This window comes from Cyprinodon tularosa, unplaced genomic scaffold (assembly GCF_016077235.1).
Source record: "Cyprinodon tularosa strain WSP-4 unplaced genomic scaffold, ASM1607723v1 ctg260, whole genome shotgun sequence".
Taxonomy (NCBI): domain Eukaryota; kingdom Metazoa; phylum Chordata; class Actinopteri; order Cyprinodontiformes; family Cyprinodontidae; genus Cyprinodon; species Cyprinodon tularosa.
Window position 1 is genome coordinate 259,252 of NW_024038962.1, and position 16,317 is coordinate 275,568.

Consider the following 16,317-nt stretch of genomic DNA (forward strand, 5'->3'; position numbering starts at 1 on the left):
AAATGTAGCGGACAGCAGCATTAAGCGAAAAAAGCCTGCTAAACCTGAAATTGCCAGATGAACGTGTGTTTTGTCTGTTTATCACAGGGCTTAGTGCTAAAGAAGTAGTCACATCTGCTCTGTAAGGCTGGCAGGACGAGGCTGCCAAGCCGGACTTAAAAACACATTGCTTTTTTCTGTGTAGCTCTCCTGTTGACCTTGTGTGTCTGGAAGGAAGTGTGGTGAGCCCTGTCTGGCATTTTGCTGGCCATTTAAGTTTAAAATACAGTCTGTTAGTCCAAGGCGAGCACTCAGGCCCCACAGGGGAGCCAGCGTTAACTCCTCAGCCAAGGCACACATGGTCACTACTGCTTTTCTCCCCCCACAGTGTGGCTCTTTTTATGCTGTTGCTGCCTTTCCTGCTAACCTTTTCCCCTTCACTCTTTGTTCTCTCCACAAACCCAGCAATGATTCAACTATAACCATCAAGGAGGAAGCTCTCTAATCAGAACAGATCCTGTAGAGTCACTGTGGTTGTTTTAAATACAGGTTTTCTTCTTTTGGTCGAGAGTAGGTTATAGATTTATGAGAGTCAAACAAATAAAACAAAATAAGAAAATTAACCATTCTTTAATTTGGTTCACATATTTGTGTCGATTTTCAAACAAAAATAATATAAAACTATGTTGTTCTGCCCAGTTAAAGGGAATGGCAATATACCAAGCTGATTTTAGCTTGTTCATCATTACAAACACATTGAGAAATTCCCCGGTAGTGGTCGACTATCATCTTGATTTGCCCTGAACTGGTGAGAAATTCTTGCTCACCATACGAAAAACCTGGTGACGCTGACCACTGAGGGAACAAAATGAAATGTTAGCTATTTTTGCTATCAGTGAGGTGTTCAATTAAGTAGCAGAAAGCTCAGAGGTGTAAGAAAAATATCCGAAGGAAAGTATATTTTCTGAAGCATGGCAGGGGTCCCTTCCGGCTGCCACTAAAGGAGACATTAAAAAGGAAACAGGAACCTGGAGTGTAGTTATACTAGAAGAAAGACAGAAAGCTTAAAAAGTCAAGACTAATTATTTTTGCTTGGGAAATATTAGTAAACCTCTGTGACATGACTCGGTTTCTTATTGAAATTAATGCCTTATCACCACAAAAACATTATACTTCTTAATGAGAAAATGGAATTTAAAACAAAAACTTCATATCAGTAGCCATCTCAAAATCCTAATCAGTAAATCTCTTAATTAGTCCGCCTCTAATCATTTCGCCAGCATGAACCCTGCTGCTTTACAGACATGCAGGACATAGCTTCTAAAACAGTGTTAACTAGATAAGACTGATTGATGGCGCTCCTTTAATCTGCATTAACATGAAACATCAAATTTTTAAAACCTTTTACATCTTCATACTTCAAACTGAACTTTGCTTTATTGATATATTTGATGGGGACAAGAACACGTCTAGAGGAGCTGGGATCGTGCTGGGAATTTACATTCTTGAGCCAGAAAAAGCAAAGCTCTACTGCGCACACAGTAAAACCACGCACATGGTTCTGTTCGGTCACGTACCTACAGATATAGGTCCCATAGGTCTTTGAGTTTTGTGGGCCTTTGTTCTGTAGCGAGGAATGAGAAAAGGATGAGGAATGAATGCAGGGGACAGCGCAGCTTGAGGTTGCGAGCGCACATTGCGATGCTAGTCGACAGACGAAACCTTTTGCTGACCCAGAGCTGAACCGCTGAACATAGAAGCACCTCATAAATCCACCCCGCTGGAAGATGAGGAATGTATTAAGTCACAGGCAGCGCTGTTGAGTCAGTCTAGGTGGCATTGCTGCCCACACAACAGTAAAGGAGCTGGAGTAAAACTTGGCCCCAGACCTGACGACTGCAGGTTTGAGGCAGACATGAAGGGCTGCACATTTCAGAGCAATGGTAATTATCTCGGGGGCAGCTCGGGTGGCGTGGAGAGCAGGGAGAGCGCCGTCACTGACCTCACACTTCAACCTGTCTGCTAAGCAGAGCATGCACGGAATTCTCCTCCCATACAAACCCAATTAAATCTCTCAAATGTCAGCAGAGACCTCAGACCCAATAAGAGGTGCCAGGGTTTGACCGCTTCCCTTAACATCCAGAGAGAGATTTGATTAAAGGAAGTCGTTTTTGCACTAGTAAGGGGTGCAAATGATAAAACATGGAGGCGCTGCGGTATACTGCTGACCTCTCATAATTTCTTCACAGTAGCCAGGTGCTTCATAGTTTAATGCAGTGGGCAGTTTTATTACTGCAGGAAAGCTGATGTGCTAAGAAGCATATTCTAGCTCCAACATTAGGGTCTAATCTCCCCAGAGGACAAAGTGAAGTAAAAAGCTGCTCGTTACTGATCCATATTGGCCATCTTAAGGGGCCCTGAGAGAGCCGTGCATGTCTTTCACTGCAGAACTGTGCCTCCTCAAGCTGGGCAGCTGGTAGGTTGTGGTGCACTCTGTAACAGTAGGAAGCCCAGGCTGAGCCTAAAAAAGGAGTTGAAGGGTGGGATTTTTTTTTCCTGGGGGGGGGGGCTCGCCACAGGCATTTACCTAACCAAACACAGCTGTCAGACATGTGTGAATGTGTGCGTTTCGATATTGCAGGAGAGAGAGAGGGGATTATAGTAACACAAGCAGTCTGGCTTATACGAAAGGGAGAAAATGCCACAGAACTGTGGCTAAAACAAAACACAGTTACAGAAATGCTCCATTCCTCTCCTTTCCTCCAGGGCCCACATCTAGTGAGGACCAGCCAAAAAAGAAAGGGAGTCGAGCCCAGATAACTGTGTCTTATCCTAACAGGATTCAGTCTGTACACAAAGGCCTCCAAGAATAATGAATGGGAGTTTGGGAGCACTTGAAGCAGGGTTAAGCAGCATGCACAACCTCCTCTTTTATGTGTCAAGAGTGCTATAATCCTCAGACCTAAAACAAAAGGTACTAATCACAGACTAGCAACCTAAAGACTGTTTAGTGGCGGACCTCAGCCACCGAGCCAGCATCAGAGGCATTATACCCCCTACTACTCTTCTATAGCGCTGGAACATCAGGCTGTGTTTGATTAAACCAATGGCTATGAATAAAAGACCCCCCCCCCACTCACCCAAAAAAAGCTTGTATTTCCATAAGATAGAAGAAAAAGAAAACATGTCTTACAAATTTAATTATTGCACTTTCACCTGCCTAATTTTATGAGACAGGATAGCAAAGTAGTGCATTTTAATGTGAACAGAGTCTATCCAATCACTTTCCACTTCTCACTCTTGCATAAGAAAAACATTTGTACAGTGTACAGCTGGTATTTACTGTTCTGCCTATACCCGAGCTGAGGATCTCTAAAGCTCTTCTAAAGTTAAAGTGTGTCTTTTCGCTGCTTCAGTGATTAATTCTCTTCTTTCCCACTCTATAGGTTTAAGCTTGATGTGTCTGCAAGGTCCAGGCGGACAGAATTTCTGTACTGTGCACATAGGAAATGTTGCAACTATGCAGTCAAATCAGTGTAGCAAACATGGAGAATAAGTAGCAGCTCCTACAAGCAAGGATTTTCAAATGTAAACATCTAGAGATATCCAGTGATTTAGCCCATAATAAATATCACAGCTATCAACGGATCGTGGAAAAGTTCTTAAGAAACAAACGACTGTCGCTCTTGGATTGCATGAAGAGGCTTTTAAGTTGTAAACTACTGTGTTTTCTACTTCGTCATGTGGTGTGGTGTTGTCAGCTTGGGCTTTGTGCCGTACATGCCTCCCCCAGCTGAACAGAATGGGTGAAAGGCAACATAGTATAAATGCAGTAGACATTGTGAAGGGCGGCTCATTTTCTGTCAGTCACAATGCTCGTTATGCGCCAAGCATAATGAGGCCTTTAGGTGGGCTGGCTTGCCTCAACAGGTTTGCAGTAGACCCAGAATATTTTTTTAGATATTCGCTGAGCGGTGCAATAAGATAATGAGGTCTTGAATTTTTTTTTTCTATTACTTCACACTGCTTTAAACTTTTGGTGTGTAACAGAAGAGATGCATCTGTAAGTCACAGGATGGTAGCTTTTGAGGACTGGACTTGTGCACCCCTGAAATAGGGGAACTGCTGATGGGAAATCGCTGTACTGGATTCATCTTAGGGGTTTAATGCAAAGTTGATGAAGACAATTGCATGCCACACCTTTCAGATTCTTCTGTGTGTAAAGACAAGAAACTGAAAAAAAAAAACCAAAAGAATATATTTTCAATTCAACTTCACAATTACGCACTATGTGTTAATGTTTAGCAATAAAACACCAATAAAACACAACATGAAAAAAAATTAGGAAGTAAGGTGTGAAAACTAATGCAACGCATCGTATATCACCAAGTGTTCGTTAAGGAGGCTGACGTAGGGTACTGCCCATGAGTAGCGGCAGAGGCAAGTAAAGGAAAAATCCTAAAATGAATTGTTTAGGATTTTTTTAGGAGCTTTTAGGAGCTCTTGCATCATGTTGATATACCAACCACTGGATTGCATTTCCTGTTTAGTTGCCTTGCCAGTCTGGAACAGAAACACACCTTCAGTCCATCATTTTTTGCTTCTGCCAGCTATTTGGTTAGTTGAGGATATATTATATTATACTTTGAACAATACGAACAGGGAAGAGTAGATAATGTAATCTATCCAATCACTACTCCCCTTTCAATCTGAGCAGCACAGAAGGAGAGGAAGAAGTAGACGAGATGGTAATAAAAATACGTAGAAGGCAGGCTGGACTGCACAGATTTGAGATTTAGAGGAGATGAGTGTACCACTGACTGAGTTAACCCCACAGGCCTGTCACATCCTATTCTCGGCTTCGCTGAGCACGACACGGCTGAGGACGGAAAAAGGGTGCAAGTGCAGTCACATGCTTCTGGCAAACTCGCCAAGCTTAATGATTCGGAAGGCCAGGCTGGGCTAAATCGAACTAATTTAAGGTAGGGCCAGATGCACTTCATCAAACACAACCATCACCTGATGATTCAGTGAGTCATCTTGCTTGGAGGAGAGAATCCAAGGATGGCAAATAAGACTCAAGCCATGGAAATTAGGAGAATACATTAATCCCTCCTCATGCGAGCCAACTCATTCTTGAATAAGGAGCAAAATTAAACAGGATCACATAATTTCTGTGATATGCAAAGAAACACGAACTTGACAGATGTCGATTAATTAAAGTTACAGAAAGATTTTAAAAGCAGTTTAAAAGAACTGCTGAGAGAAAACATAGCTCATTGCACAAGGGTTTTCTTGTTCCCTTGTCATTGTATTATCAATGTTTTCCCGACATATTTATTCTCTATAGCCAACATGCCTTCCACGTGACAGTAAAAGGGGGGTGGGGGGTACAGAGAGCACACAGAAACCCCATTGTTGAAACCCGAAAACAACACAGCAGATTGTTTTTCCACTGACAAAAAAGAGGTCTGGTGTCTCATAGTGATTTGGAGCCGATTTACTGCCTGTGGCTTCCTAAGAGTGGAAACAGAAGCCCCCTGTAAGAGCGAGCGCAGCTCACTGGGCAGGCAGCAGAAAATGTTTTTCACATTATTCAACCGTTAGATACCACAGAGATGTTAAAGTTAGCACAACAAAAATTAGAAACTTCCACACAGAAAAGGAAAAAGCAAAAAAAAAACTGTACAGAGCTAACAGTTACCATACTAGTAGAATCTTACAACAAAAAACATTTTTACTAGGAGTGGGCAATTTTGTTAAATATGATACTAATGTAGATTTGAATTTTCTGAGTGTTACAGAGTAATTAATCCTAAATCAACCTTTATTGCAGAAGAAGAGCGAAAAAGTTGCACGTTAAAGGCGCTGTGTCAATTTAAGCAAAAAAAGAATAAATTATTAACAAATCAAACAAAGCATTAACAATAGTTTGCAAATGAAGGGAGTGGCACTGCATGCCCTTTAGATGGTCTCCTGACATTGCTGCTAAATGCACTAATGAGTCGGTTAACACGTGCAACTATCTACAAAAGAGGATTAGAGCAATTGGGGAAAAAAAATTTACAGATTTTTTAAATATTTCAGTTTAATATGGGGAAAAAGTCAGAATTCTGACTTTTTCTCAGAATTCTGAGATTAAAGTAAGAATGCTGACTTTTTTGTCATATTATACTAAAATAAAAGTTAAAAAATCAGTTAACCTTTTTTTATTTTTACAGTGGCCCTAATCCTCTTCCGTACCAATCGGCTGATGTGAATTCAAGAGGGGGAAAAAAAATATTGCCCAGCAGATTTACCGGTCTTTCTAAACCATTAAGTCAGTAAGGCGTTTAATTTAAAGAACTGAATTTCTTCAGTCCCATCAAATCCCCTGCTGGTTTCCAGATCACACCCTTCAGAAAACACTTTTGATCCTCTCCACACTTTGTAGGTTCTCTTGATACTGCACAATTTGCTGATATACATTTTTTTTTTTATTTAACTTGGGAAATAGTTATGCTTTTACATAGTGTTTATATGCAATTCAATGTTTAGGAAAAAAAGTTTTTAGTTCTGTTGATATAAGACAAGGCTTTTCTATCTTTCCAAGCAGACACATTGTGTTTAAGAGTGATGCTGACATTAGGCAAGACATCTTATCACTACAAGGATGGCTGCATGTTTGTGACTGTACCAAAGCAAATAAAAGCACCTTTAGTGCCAAGTAGGATTTAAAAAGAAAAAACAACCTTTAGCCGAGGTTGGAGCAAACAGTCCGTTATCTTTGGTCAAAAAGCATTGTTTAGAGGCTTTTAGTCAATGATGGATGCTGAGCTACATGCAGGAAACTGAGTTGCACTACAACTTGTTAAAGCTTCTGAAGAAGACAGAAGCTTGTGATGTTAAAGGGGTCATAGAATGATTATATAGGGTATTTGGTCCTTAAGGTCTCAGAATAGGGTGTGTAACATTGGTTGGGCTGAAAATGGCATATTTGCTGTTCTATTAGCCCTAATGCAAGTCTGGTTAGGAGCGCAAGGAAGAAACTAGTTTTCCTCCTTTTTTGGTATGCTCATGAATATTTAGATGTGGTTGGTTCACAATAAGCGAAGCTGCTGAGCAAAGACGCATCATAGCAACAAGCACTCACTCACTGAAACATCAAGTTGTTGATATGATAGGGTGACCAGACATCATCTTTTTCCCGGACATGTCCTACTTTTCATACCTAAAAAAATGTCCGGGGGGAATTTCAAAATCAAACTCGTCCGGGATTTTGGTCGACTACTGTGCAGCAGAACCGAGCCGTGAGCTCCAGGGCAGGTCGGGTTTGGGGACGGGGCGACCAAACCCGACCCGGTGACGGTAGCCTGGACACCGGCGGCCCCGTGCTTTTCCCTGCCTGCCTTACCAGGCAAGCAGGGGGAAGCACGGTAAGGCAGGCGGAGAAGCATAGCGTCACTGGCTCTGGTCCGGTCGCCCGCGTCCCGGCCGCCGGGGTTCCCGGACCAGCCCCGGAGCTCACGGCTCGGTTTGAATGCCCGGTCCTGTCCACTCAATGGCCGAGCAGCCCCCCCAGTTTTGCATTCTATGACCCCTTTAATAAAGGAAATTAAAAAAGAAAATAATGAACCAACAACTACAACACCTAAATATTAATACGTGTAGGTGTTGTAGTTGTTGTAGTCATAACTGTCCTATTTTGTAGTAGTAAAGGAATTGGAAGGTAATGGGCAATACTAACATGAGTAATGTGAAAGTGTTGTGCTACACATTTTATAGCTGGTAAACTGTATTGATGAAAGACGTCAATTTTTCTCTTAAAAAACATTTTCCTGGACTGAAACTCAAATGTCAACCAAGAGCTAGATAGAACCAGCAACAACCGGTCCCATTGATTTGAGTTACATAAAGAAATATGGTGCAAAATAGGCAGTAAAAATTTAATTGTACCAAGGTGTTGCTGAATAAATTTCAATTGAGTGGATTTCTGTTTGCAATGTTATAAAACAGTTTTTTTTCAAACCTTTTCAAAGTGAATCCGAGGTTTGTATTTTAATTCAGGATAAAGGTCATTCAATTCAGTGTGCATGTCTACCATATTTCTATGCAATAAATCTACCCCTAAAGGCAAAAAAGGATGATTATATATTTTGGATCTTTATTAGAAAGATTCCTTTGCCCAATCATTAAAAAGTGTAAAGCATTGAAAAAAGAAAGTACTGAGTAATAATTGGTAGATTGAGATCTATATGAATTTTCCCTTGCAGAAATTGTAATATTCTCTTCGTATAGTAAATCCATTTGATGATTACAGTTTTATAAAAACTGCCTGCAGAAGAGTGAGATCTAAACAAACTCAATACAACCCACAATAAAAAGTTTTTGGATAAGAATATCTGTAATGCAACCCATTAATATAACAAAAAGGCACCGTGATTACCAGCTCAACAGGAAAGTTTTGATAAACACAAGGAATAACAGTAAACCCAGTCCATATCCTGATATTGATCACAAGACAGCAGCCAAACTTCTTGAAAAACAAGAGGCCGATTGTTTTAGTGCAGGACATCTCCTGTTCAATCTCTATAGACGCCATTAATTCTTTATGGTCCACTACTGCCTAACCTTGTATATATGGCCTCTCAGCAAATTTTCTCATCTTTTGAGCTCAGTGATGCTGACGAACCAAGGATATACGAGAGGTGTCTTTGAATCGCATTGTAACACACGACCCTATATGTGTCTTATCCCCACGGGTAACAAGTTTTCCATGAGATAAACAATTCATGAGTCCCTGTAAACATGCAAGGGCTACAGATAGTGAGAGAGAAAAGGAGAGCTGTGGACATTGTGTGCGAATGATGTGTCGGTGTGAGACGTCTGAAGCTCTTTGCAAGACATGGTGATTCACCGAGCTTCTCAGCTGATGCGTAATAGCATTAAAAAAATGATAAAAAAAACACTGATGGTATTATCTGTGGAGGGAACACACACAGAACAGAGGCAGACAGGGACACGGACCAAAAGGAAAAAAAAATATGGAGAAAGAAATGAAGGGAGACAGCAAGTAACTCTGCAAGGCTAATCAGATTGTATAGATTTGACCAAACAACAAAAAAGAAGGTCTCCTTTTGTCCTCCAAAATGCCTGGAGGTGTGTGGGCCAATGTGTAAGGGGAGGAGGGGTCAGCACACATTATTCAGTGCCTACATGGGCCAAGACCATTGTTGTTGTGTCCTCTTACGAGACACGGTCAATGCCAGATTGAAATTGAAATTGATTGGCTGCCACGTAAATCAGTGAGCGAAAAGGATGTGGAGTGTGTTTATGGGGTGTAAGGACCGGCAGGGTTTGACATGTAGGATGACTAAACAGCATCCTCTCAAATACAAGTTAAATAAGCACAATTTTAAAGATTCAGAATAAACATACAAATTAACAGTATTTTTTTTTTATAAAATCTCCATAAAAATGATTAACGCAATCATTGTTAGTTATGTTTTTTTTTGGTTAATTGCATTTCTAACAAAACCAAAATTTTCATAATGCAATAAATTTAGAAAATATAAAAAAGATAAATGAAAGATCAAGAACGCAGGATTGGATCCTACTTAACAAATCTAAGGAGGTCCCTCCACTCCAGTCACCCACAACTGACAGGAATCCAGACGACATGGACATATATTAAAATTAAAAACTTGGACCGTTTACAAATGCGCTCGTGAATAATTCAGAATGCCCTACATTTGGTGTTAAATATGCAGTATTGCCGCCAGCTAAAATCTCTCTTTTTTTTTTAAACCGAGGCCACAGCCTTTACTCATCTATATCTGAGCAGAGAAACACTTCTGCTCCACATAGAGGCGAGCAGTCGTGATCTAGTCTAGAGTTTAGGAAAGGGTGTAATTTTTCCTCCTAGATTTGTTGAAGAGGAAGGAAAAAGATGATCCCCACCCTGCAATTTACCGGGGGATTTTGTGGCCAACACCCTGGGTCACATCCTCTGATCCTGCCGTATGTAATCCAGGATCTTGGGTTCATTGAGTCCCAAAATAAAAAAACCTGCTGCCACAGATCAGGAAACAAACATCTATTTATGTAAATGCTATTTATTATCCTCTTGTCAGACAGTCAAAAATGACTCTGAAAACACCATTACCAGGAAACCTAATTCAATATATTAAAAAGCTAATATAAAATTATTTTAATCTTTTTGAAAATGCTTCGAGTGTAAATTTGGAATGGTTTAGTCACTAAAACAAAGCTGTACAAAAGCTAAATAAAGCTACAGTTTTAAAACCTCCAAAATACTGTGAGTGAGACACAAGTTAAGATGCAAGTCTTTGTTTTAAAGACTTTTGAAGATCATTTGTTAAATACAGTAAATTAAAAAGAAAGTTAATACAATACCTGCAGTACAAGAGGTTCTGGGTTGAATGCCAAAGTCATCAACAGCTGCATTCTCTCTGTGTCCTTCAAGTTCTTTAGAAGGAAGCTGCCTGAGTCTTTAGTTTCAGCATATCTTCGCACCACACGGTCCAGCAATCTCTGTGAAGGGCAGTGCACCAGGTCCGACCAGCCCTCCACCACACCTGGAGTGAGCAAACGAACGTCTCCGTTGATCCGGGCAAACTCTGTCTTGTACATGGCCTGGATGAGGTCACAACGAGGTCTGCCTGTGGCTCTCTTGCAGATTTTCTGGTCAATTTCGGCCAGCTCCTGGTTGGAGCCGAGCCGCTTGAGCACCACACGTCGCGTGCCTTCCCTGGGCTCTCCGTACTGCGCAAAGAAAACGTTCTTAACGTTGAAGACGTCAAGAAACCTCAGACGACCCCAGGTCTCAAAGGAAACCTGACCGTTCATGAACTTGCGGCACCAGCTGGTGCCAAAGCAGGCAGGACACTTGTTAAGGTTAATGAACCGTCTGTCAGTCAGCTCATTCTTTTGGAAGGAGGCAAACAGGTTGTGGGTGTTCATCAGCAAGATAACAGACAAGCCCAGCACTAACAGCAGCTTCAAACAGCGGTACAGTCGGCCCAGTTTGAGAGGCAGAAACCGCAGCATGTTGGGAATGGGAAGGGAAGGTGGGGTACTAAGGGATGGGGAATAGGAAGGGTACCAGATTGAATGTCAGGGAATAACCCTTAATGAATGCGTTTCATGGTGCAAAGAGGAAAGTTGTAGAGCTGCAGGAGGGGACAAGGTTGACATAGCTGCCCACTGCCGGTCTCTGGCTGCGGTGAGGGAGTCATCTTCTCTCTTCCTGGAGTTTGAGAGCCCACTTGAGCCAGCAGTTCTGAAATTAAACAGAGAGAAAAAAAAGAGAGAACTTATAAGTAATGGTAAAATAAGGGGGAACCGTGTAATTCCACCACTGTCATTTAGGAAAGAGAAAAGTTTGAAAAGTGGTTATTTGAAATCAACTTCCCAAAGTGTAAAGCACAAAAAAAAAAAAGAAAAAAAATTATTAAATAAAATGCTCCCTGGCAAATGAAATTGTCACACAAATGTGAATTGCTTGGATTATTTAGGAGATTTCATTATTTTTTTGGGACAAAATCAGTTGGCCCACAGCCAATGCAATAAACCTGCCTGAGCCATTGGAGATCTCTACATTTTAAGCCCCTTCTTACATCCCACTGCGAGACAAATAAAAGAAAGAAAAACAGAAAATGGAGTGTCAGAGATCAAATTAGGAGGAAATCTACAACTCTCATTAAAAACAAAAATGAACACACTCGGAGGAGGATTCCTCACAGGAGCTCTCACAAAAACTCATCACTTGTCCTCCTCAGGAAAGGCAAAATAACTTGCAGCCTGCTTGCCTCCACAGTGACGCTGTGCTCAGTAATTTTTATTTATTTTTTTGGGGGGGGGGGGGACTTGCTATGCATTGTGAAGAAAGTCATGCTGTAAAAAAAAAATCTAACCTTTGATCAGAGCTGCCCCACTTCCTATTTAATCACACTTTGAAGTGGTTCCTTGGAAAGAAAAAAAAAAAAAGTCTGGTGTCACTGGAATAACGTTTCTGATATTGTGGGAGGGCTGTGAAAACTTCCCCTAAGCAAAGTGATGTCAGCAGAGGACTGAAACTGTAAGAGGAAAGCACCACAGAGATGAAAACACAGAAGGAGAATGAAAGCTCTTAATAGAATACCCCTGATGAAGACGTTCTAGACTCCCCAATCAGCTTTTTAGCAAAGAGTCTTATAAGGCGCTTTGAGAAAGACAAAGACTCAGGCCACGCAAATTAGCCGTTTTCAATTAGAACTCATTAGGAGACCTCTATTAGGACCACTGACTTCAGAAGGCATGGCTAACGAGGAGGCCCACTAGTGCCATTAACGGCTAAGTCAACAGGCTCCTTGGATTTTCCTGAAAGATCGAAGCAGCTGAGATTTGTAAAGACGAAGTCTGAATATAGGGAGCAGTTCTGAGAGACTTGCGCCTGCTAAGAGTCAGATAAGAGCAAAAAGTGCTTACTCTTGCGTCTCATATCTGTCTGAGAAACACCTTGATCAAATCAGGACAACATGAATAATGTAAAAATATAAAGTATTTAAAATTTGGAGGCAAGAGGCAGTTAAGCTGCACTATTTTAAAAGGCAAAAAATGATTCAAGCAGTTTAAATATCCTTCTATAGACCATAAATAGGAATTTTTCTTTTATATCTTTTAAACAGAGAAAAACATTTGAGTTATCTAATTTTTTAAAACAAATTAGGTCAGGGTCTTTATTTAATGAAGCAGAATACTGAACTTCTTAGTTTTTTTATTATGATTTTTGCAAAGGAAAAATGGAGAAAGGGGCATTTTTCCATTTTTTAAGAGGGCCCCTTACCTAAAACATAGAGCAGAGTTATAAAAATAGTCTTACGTCAACAAAAACAGAACCAGTGTGATAAAACACAAAACAACAATAACTAAAAGAAAGAAAAAACCCTATTCAGAAAATATTTTAGCAATTATGATGCTTAGATGCTTTGCAACTACCAGCTTCACTACATTTCATTGGGGTTTAAACAACGGGTTGAAAAAAAAAATAGTTTCACAATGTGTTTATTTGAAGGAAATTGATGAAGAGTTTTAATTTTTTCAAACCTGTAAAGTGCAGCCTTTTTGTTTTTATAAGCAATCTTACTTGTAGTACTTCTAATATCAGATTTCCAGGTAATTTATTAAGACTTGTTTAAAGCTTTAAATATTTCATGCTGCATTACTGGATTCTTGAACCGGTCAGAGCCAATGGGAATAGGTACAACCTATTAGAGGCAGCAAAAAACCCAGAGTATGGGTCCTGGTTGTTCACCTTGTAGTGGGGTCAATTTCTGAACATAACCCGTGTTCTCCACATCTATGGTTCTAAACGTTTAGAAATTTGAAGTCATTATATACACAAAAGTGATTTTATACAAACAAGAAAAAGAAATCCACTTCCTCTGTTTGAAAAAGTGTGTTTTATGAAAAGTGTCAGGCCGAGCGGGCAATGCCCACTTTTCAATTTTCTGTTTAAGATCAAATGTGGTCCACCATCTTTTTTCCTAAATCTAAAACAAGTTACTTATATTGTTTTTCTTAAACAAATAATTTAGTCGTACTGCTCTTTAAACAAAGAAGATGCAATTTAAGGGTCTATCAAACATCATGGACAATTCCGGAAATATGCTTATTGACACAGATGTGCTATACCAGTGTATCTACAGGTGCTGGTCATAAAATTAGAATATCATGAAAAAGTAGATTGATTTCAGTAATTTCATTTAAAGAGTGAAACTTGTATATTATATTCATACATTACATACAAACTCATATATTTCAGATGTTTATTTTGTTTAATTTTGATGATTACAAATGACAACAAATGAAAATCTCAAATTCATCATATCAGAAAATTAGAATATTACTGAAGACCAATAAAAACAAAGGATTTATAGAAATGTTGGCCAACTGAAAAGTATGAACATGAAAAGTATGAGCATGTACAGCACTCAGTATTTAGTTGGGCCTCCTTTGGCCTGTATTACTGCAGCAATGCGGCGTGGCATGGAGTCGATCAGTCTGTGGCACTGCTCAGGTGTTATGATAGCCCAGGTTGCTCTAATAGTGGCTTTTAGCTCTTCTGAATTGTTGGGTCTGGTGTATTGCATCTTCTTCTTCACAATACCCCATAGATTTTCTATGGGGTTAAGGTCAGGAGAGTTTGCTGGCCAATTAAGAACAGGGATACCATGGTCCTTCAACCAGGTACTGGTAGCTTTGGCACTGTGTGCAGGTGCCAAGTCCTGTTGGAAAATGAAATCTGCATCTCCAAAAAGTTGGTCAGCTGCAGGAAGCATGAAGTGCTCTAAAACTTCCTGGTATGTGGCTGCGTTGACCCTGGACCTCAGAAAACACAATGGACCAACACCAGCAGATGACATGGCACCCCAAACCATCACTGACTGTGGAAACTTTACACTGGACTTCAAGCAACGTGGATGAAGTGCCTCTCTTCTTTTCCTCCAGACTCTGGGACCTTGATTTCCAAAGGAAATGCAAAATTTACTTTCATCAGAGAACATGACTTTGGACCACTCACCAGCAGTCCAGTCCTGTTTCTCTTTAGCCCAGGCAAGACGCTTCTGACGCTGTCTGTGGTTCAAGAGTGGCTTGACACAAGGAATGCGACAGCAGAAACCCATGTCTTTCATACGTCTGTGTGTGGTGGTTCTTGAAGCACTCACTCCAGCTGCAGTCCACTCTTTGTGAATCTCCCCCACATTTTTGAATGGGTTTTGTTTCACAATCCTCTCCAGGGTGCGGTTATCTCTCTTGCTTGTACACTTTTTTCGACCACATCTTTTCCTTCCCTTCGCCTCTCTATTAATGTGCTTGGACACTGAGCTCTGTGAACAGCCAGCCTCTTTAGCGATGACCTTTTGTGTCTTGCCCTCCTTGTGCAAGGTGTCGATGGTCGTCTTTTGGACAACTGTCAAGTCAGCAGTCTTCCCCATGATTGTGTAGCCTATAGAACTAGACTGAAAGACCATTTAAAGGCTTTTGCAGGTGGTTTGAGTTAATTAGCTGATTAGAGTGTGGCACCAGGGGCCATCAATTTTGAACCTTTTCACAATATTCTAATTTTCTGATATGATGAATTTGAGATTTTCATTTGTTGTCATTTGTAATCATCAAAATTAAACAAAATAAACATCTGAAATATATGAGTTTGTATGTAATGTATGAATATAATATACAAGTTTCACTTTTTAAATGGAATTACTGAAATCAATCTACTTTTTCATGATATTCTAATTTTATGACCAGCACCTGTATTTTGGGTGTTTTTAAATGTCACAATTTCTGTGCACAACAAAGCTTATAAAGAAGTAGTTAGTTTTACACTGCTCTAAACACAGCTTATAATACAGTAGAGATGCACCAATGAAATATTAATACCTGTATCAGTCAAGATACTGAAAAAAATAAAATAAAATATACATCAGGTGCAGCGAAAATGGGCCAAATTTATAGGGGAAGATTTATTCAGTCTATTTCTATAATACATTTAAAATGGGCTTAAAATCTCTCGAACAGCAAAGTTTACCCCGCTTACAGGCCTTTGATTTAGTAAATATAGTTACTTTTAACCCTTACAGCTGCTATAGCTACCAATGCGTGCGGGCGTACATTGTGCGCCCTTTACTAAAATTTGAAATTGTACGCCCTGTTTTTGGGATAAATGGCTTTGTTTCGCCCTAAATTTCCCTCAGAATAAGGTGGAATATCTAATATCCGTATTGATAACTTAATTTGCGGGAACAAGCACGTTTTTTTGTTCTTTGAGACAATAGTGTCCGTGGAATGGGGTAAAGCAGCAGCTGACGTAAATGACATCTGGGAAGGATGGCGGGATGGGTACTAAATCCGCAGCAAACGTCACAGATGTAGGGATGGGAATCGAAAACCGGTTCCTGTTCAGATTCCTGTTCCAATTCCATGGCACCGTTTGGCAGCTCGCTTAAGGATTCTCTTAACGGTTCCAGGCAGCACCAGAGCATAGCGCAGGGCAGCACAACTTACGTCACCTTTTTTACCCAAGTTACGCACACGGCATTCAGTAAGCAAGTACGACGTAACCAGGCTTAAGTCTAGAAAAGCAAAACAAAAAAATGGCATCCCATCAGGTAAAGCGCTCGAAAGTTTGGCTTTATTTTAAGGAACAGAAAGATGGCAACAAGGCGCTTTGAAATCATTGCAAAGAGGCAATTACATCCGCGAGAGGAAATACATTCAATATGCAGACAGACCTGTGCACACAACATGGCATACATTTTAGCGAATGCCATATTTTTGATGCTTCCGAACAGAAGC

At 40.4% G+C, this 16,317-nt stretch overlaps 1 protein-coding gene across 2 annotated transcripts in view; it reads right to left on the bottom strand.

The window, feature by feature from the left end:
• dipk2ab (divergent protein kinase domain 2Ab) overlaps positions 1 to 16,317 on the bottom strand; it is a 41,939-nt gene that overhangs the window by 15,734 nt on the left and 9,888 nt on the right. Inside the window, exons 2-3 of one of the 2 annotated variants that reach the window (XM_038288983.1) lie at positions 11,895 to 11,945; positions 10,375 to 11,260 (exon numbers count right to left, since the gene is read on the bottom strand). In XM_038288983.1, the coding sequence (XP_038144911.1) occupies positions 10,375 to 11,028 (654 nt within the window). In that variant the 5' untranslated portion in view covers positions 11,029 to 11,260; positions 11,895 to 11,945. The remainder of the gene's footprint in view (positions 1 to 10,374; positions 11,261 to 11,894; positions 11,946 to 16,317) is intronic. The other variant, XM_038288981.1, reaches the window with a different exon arrangement.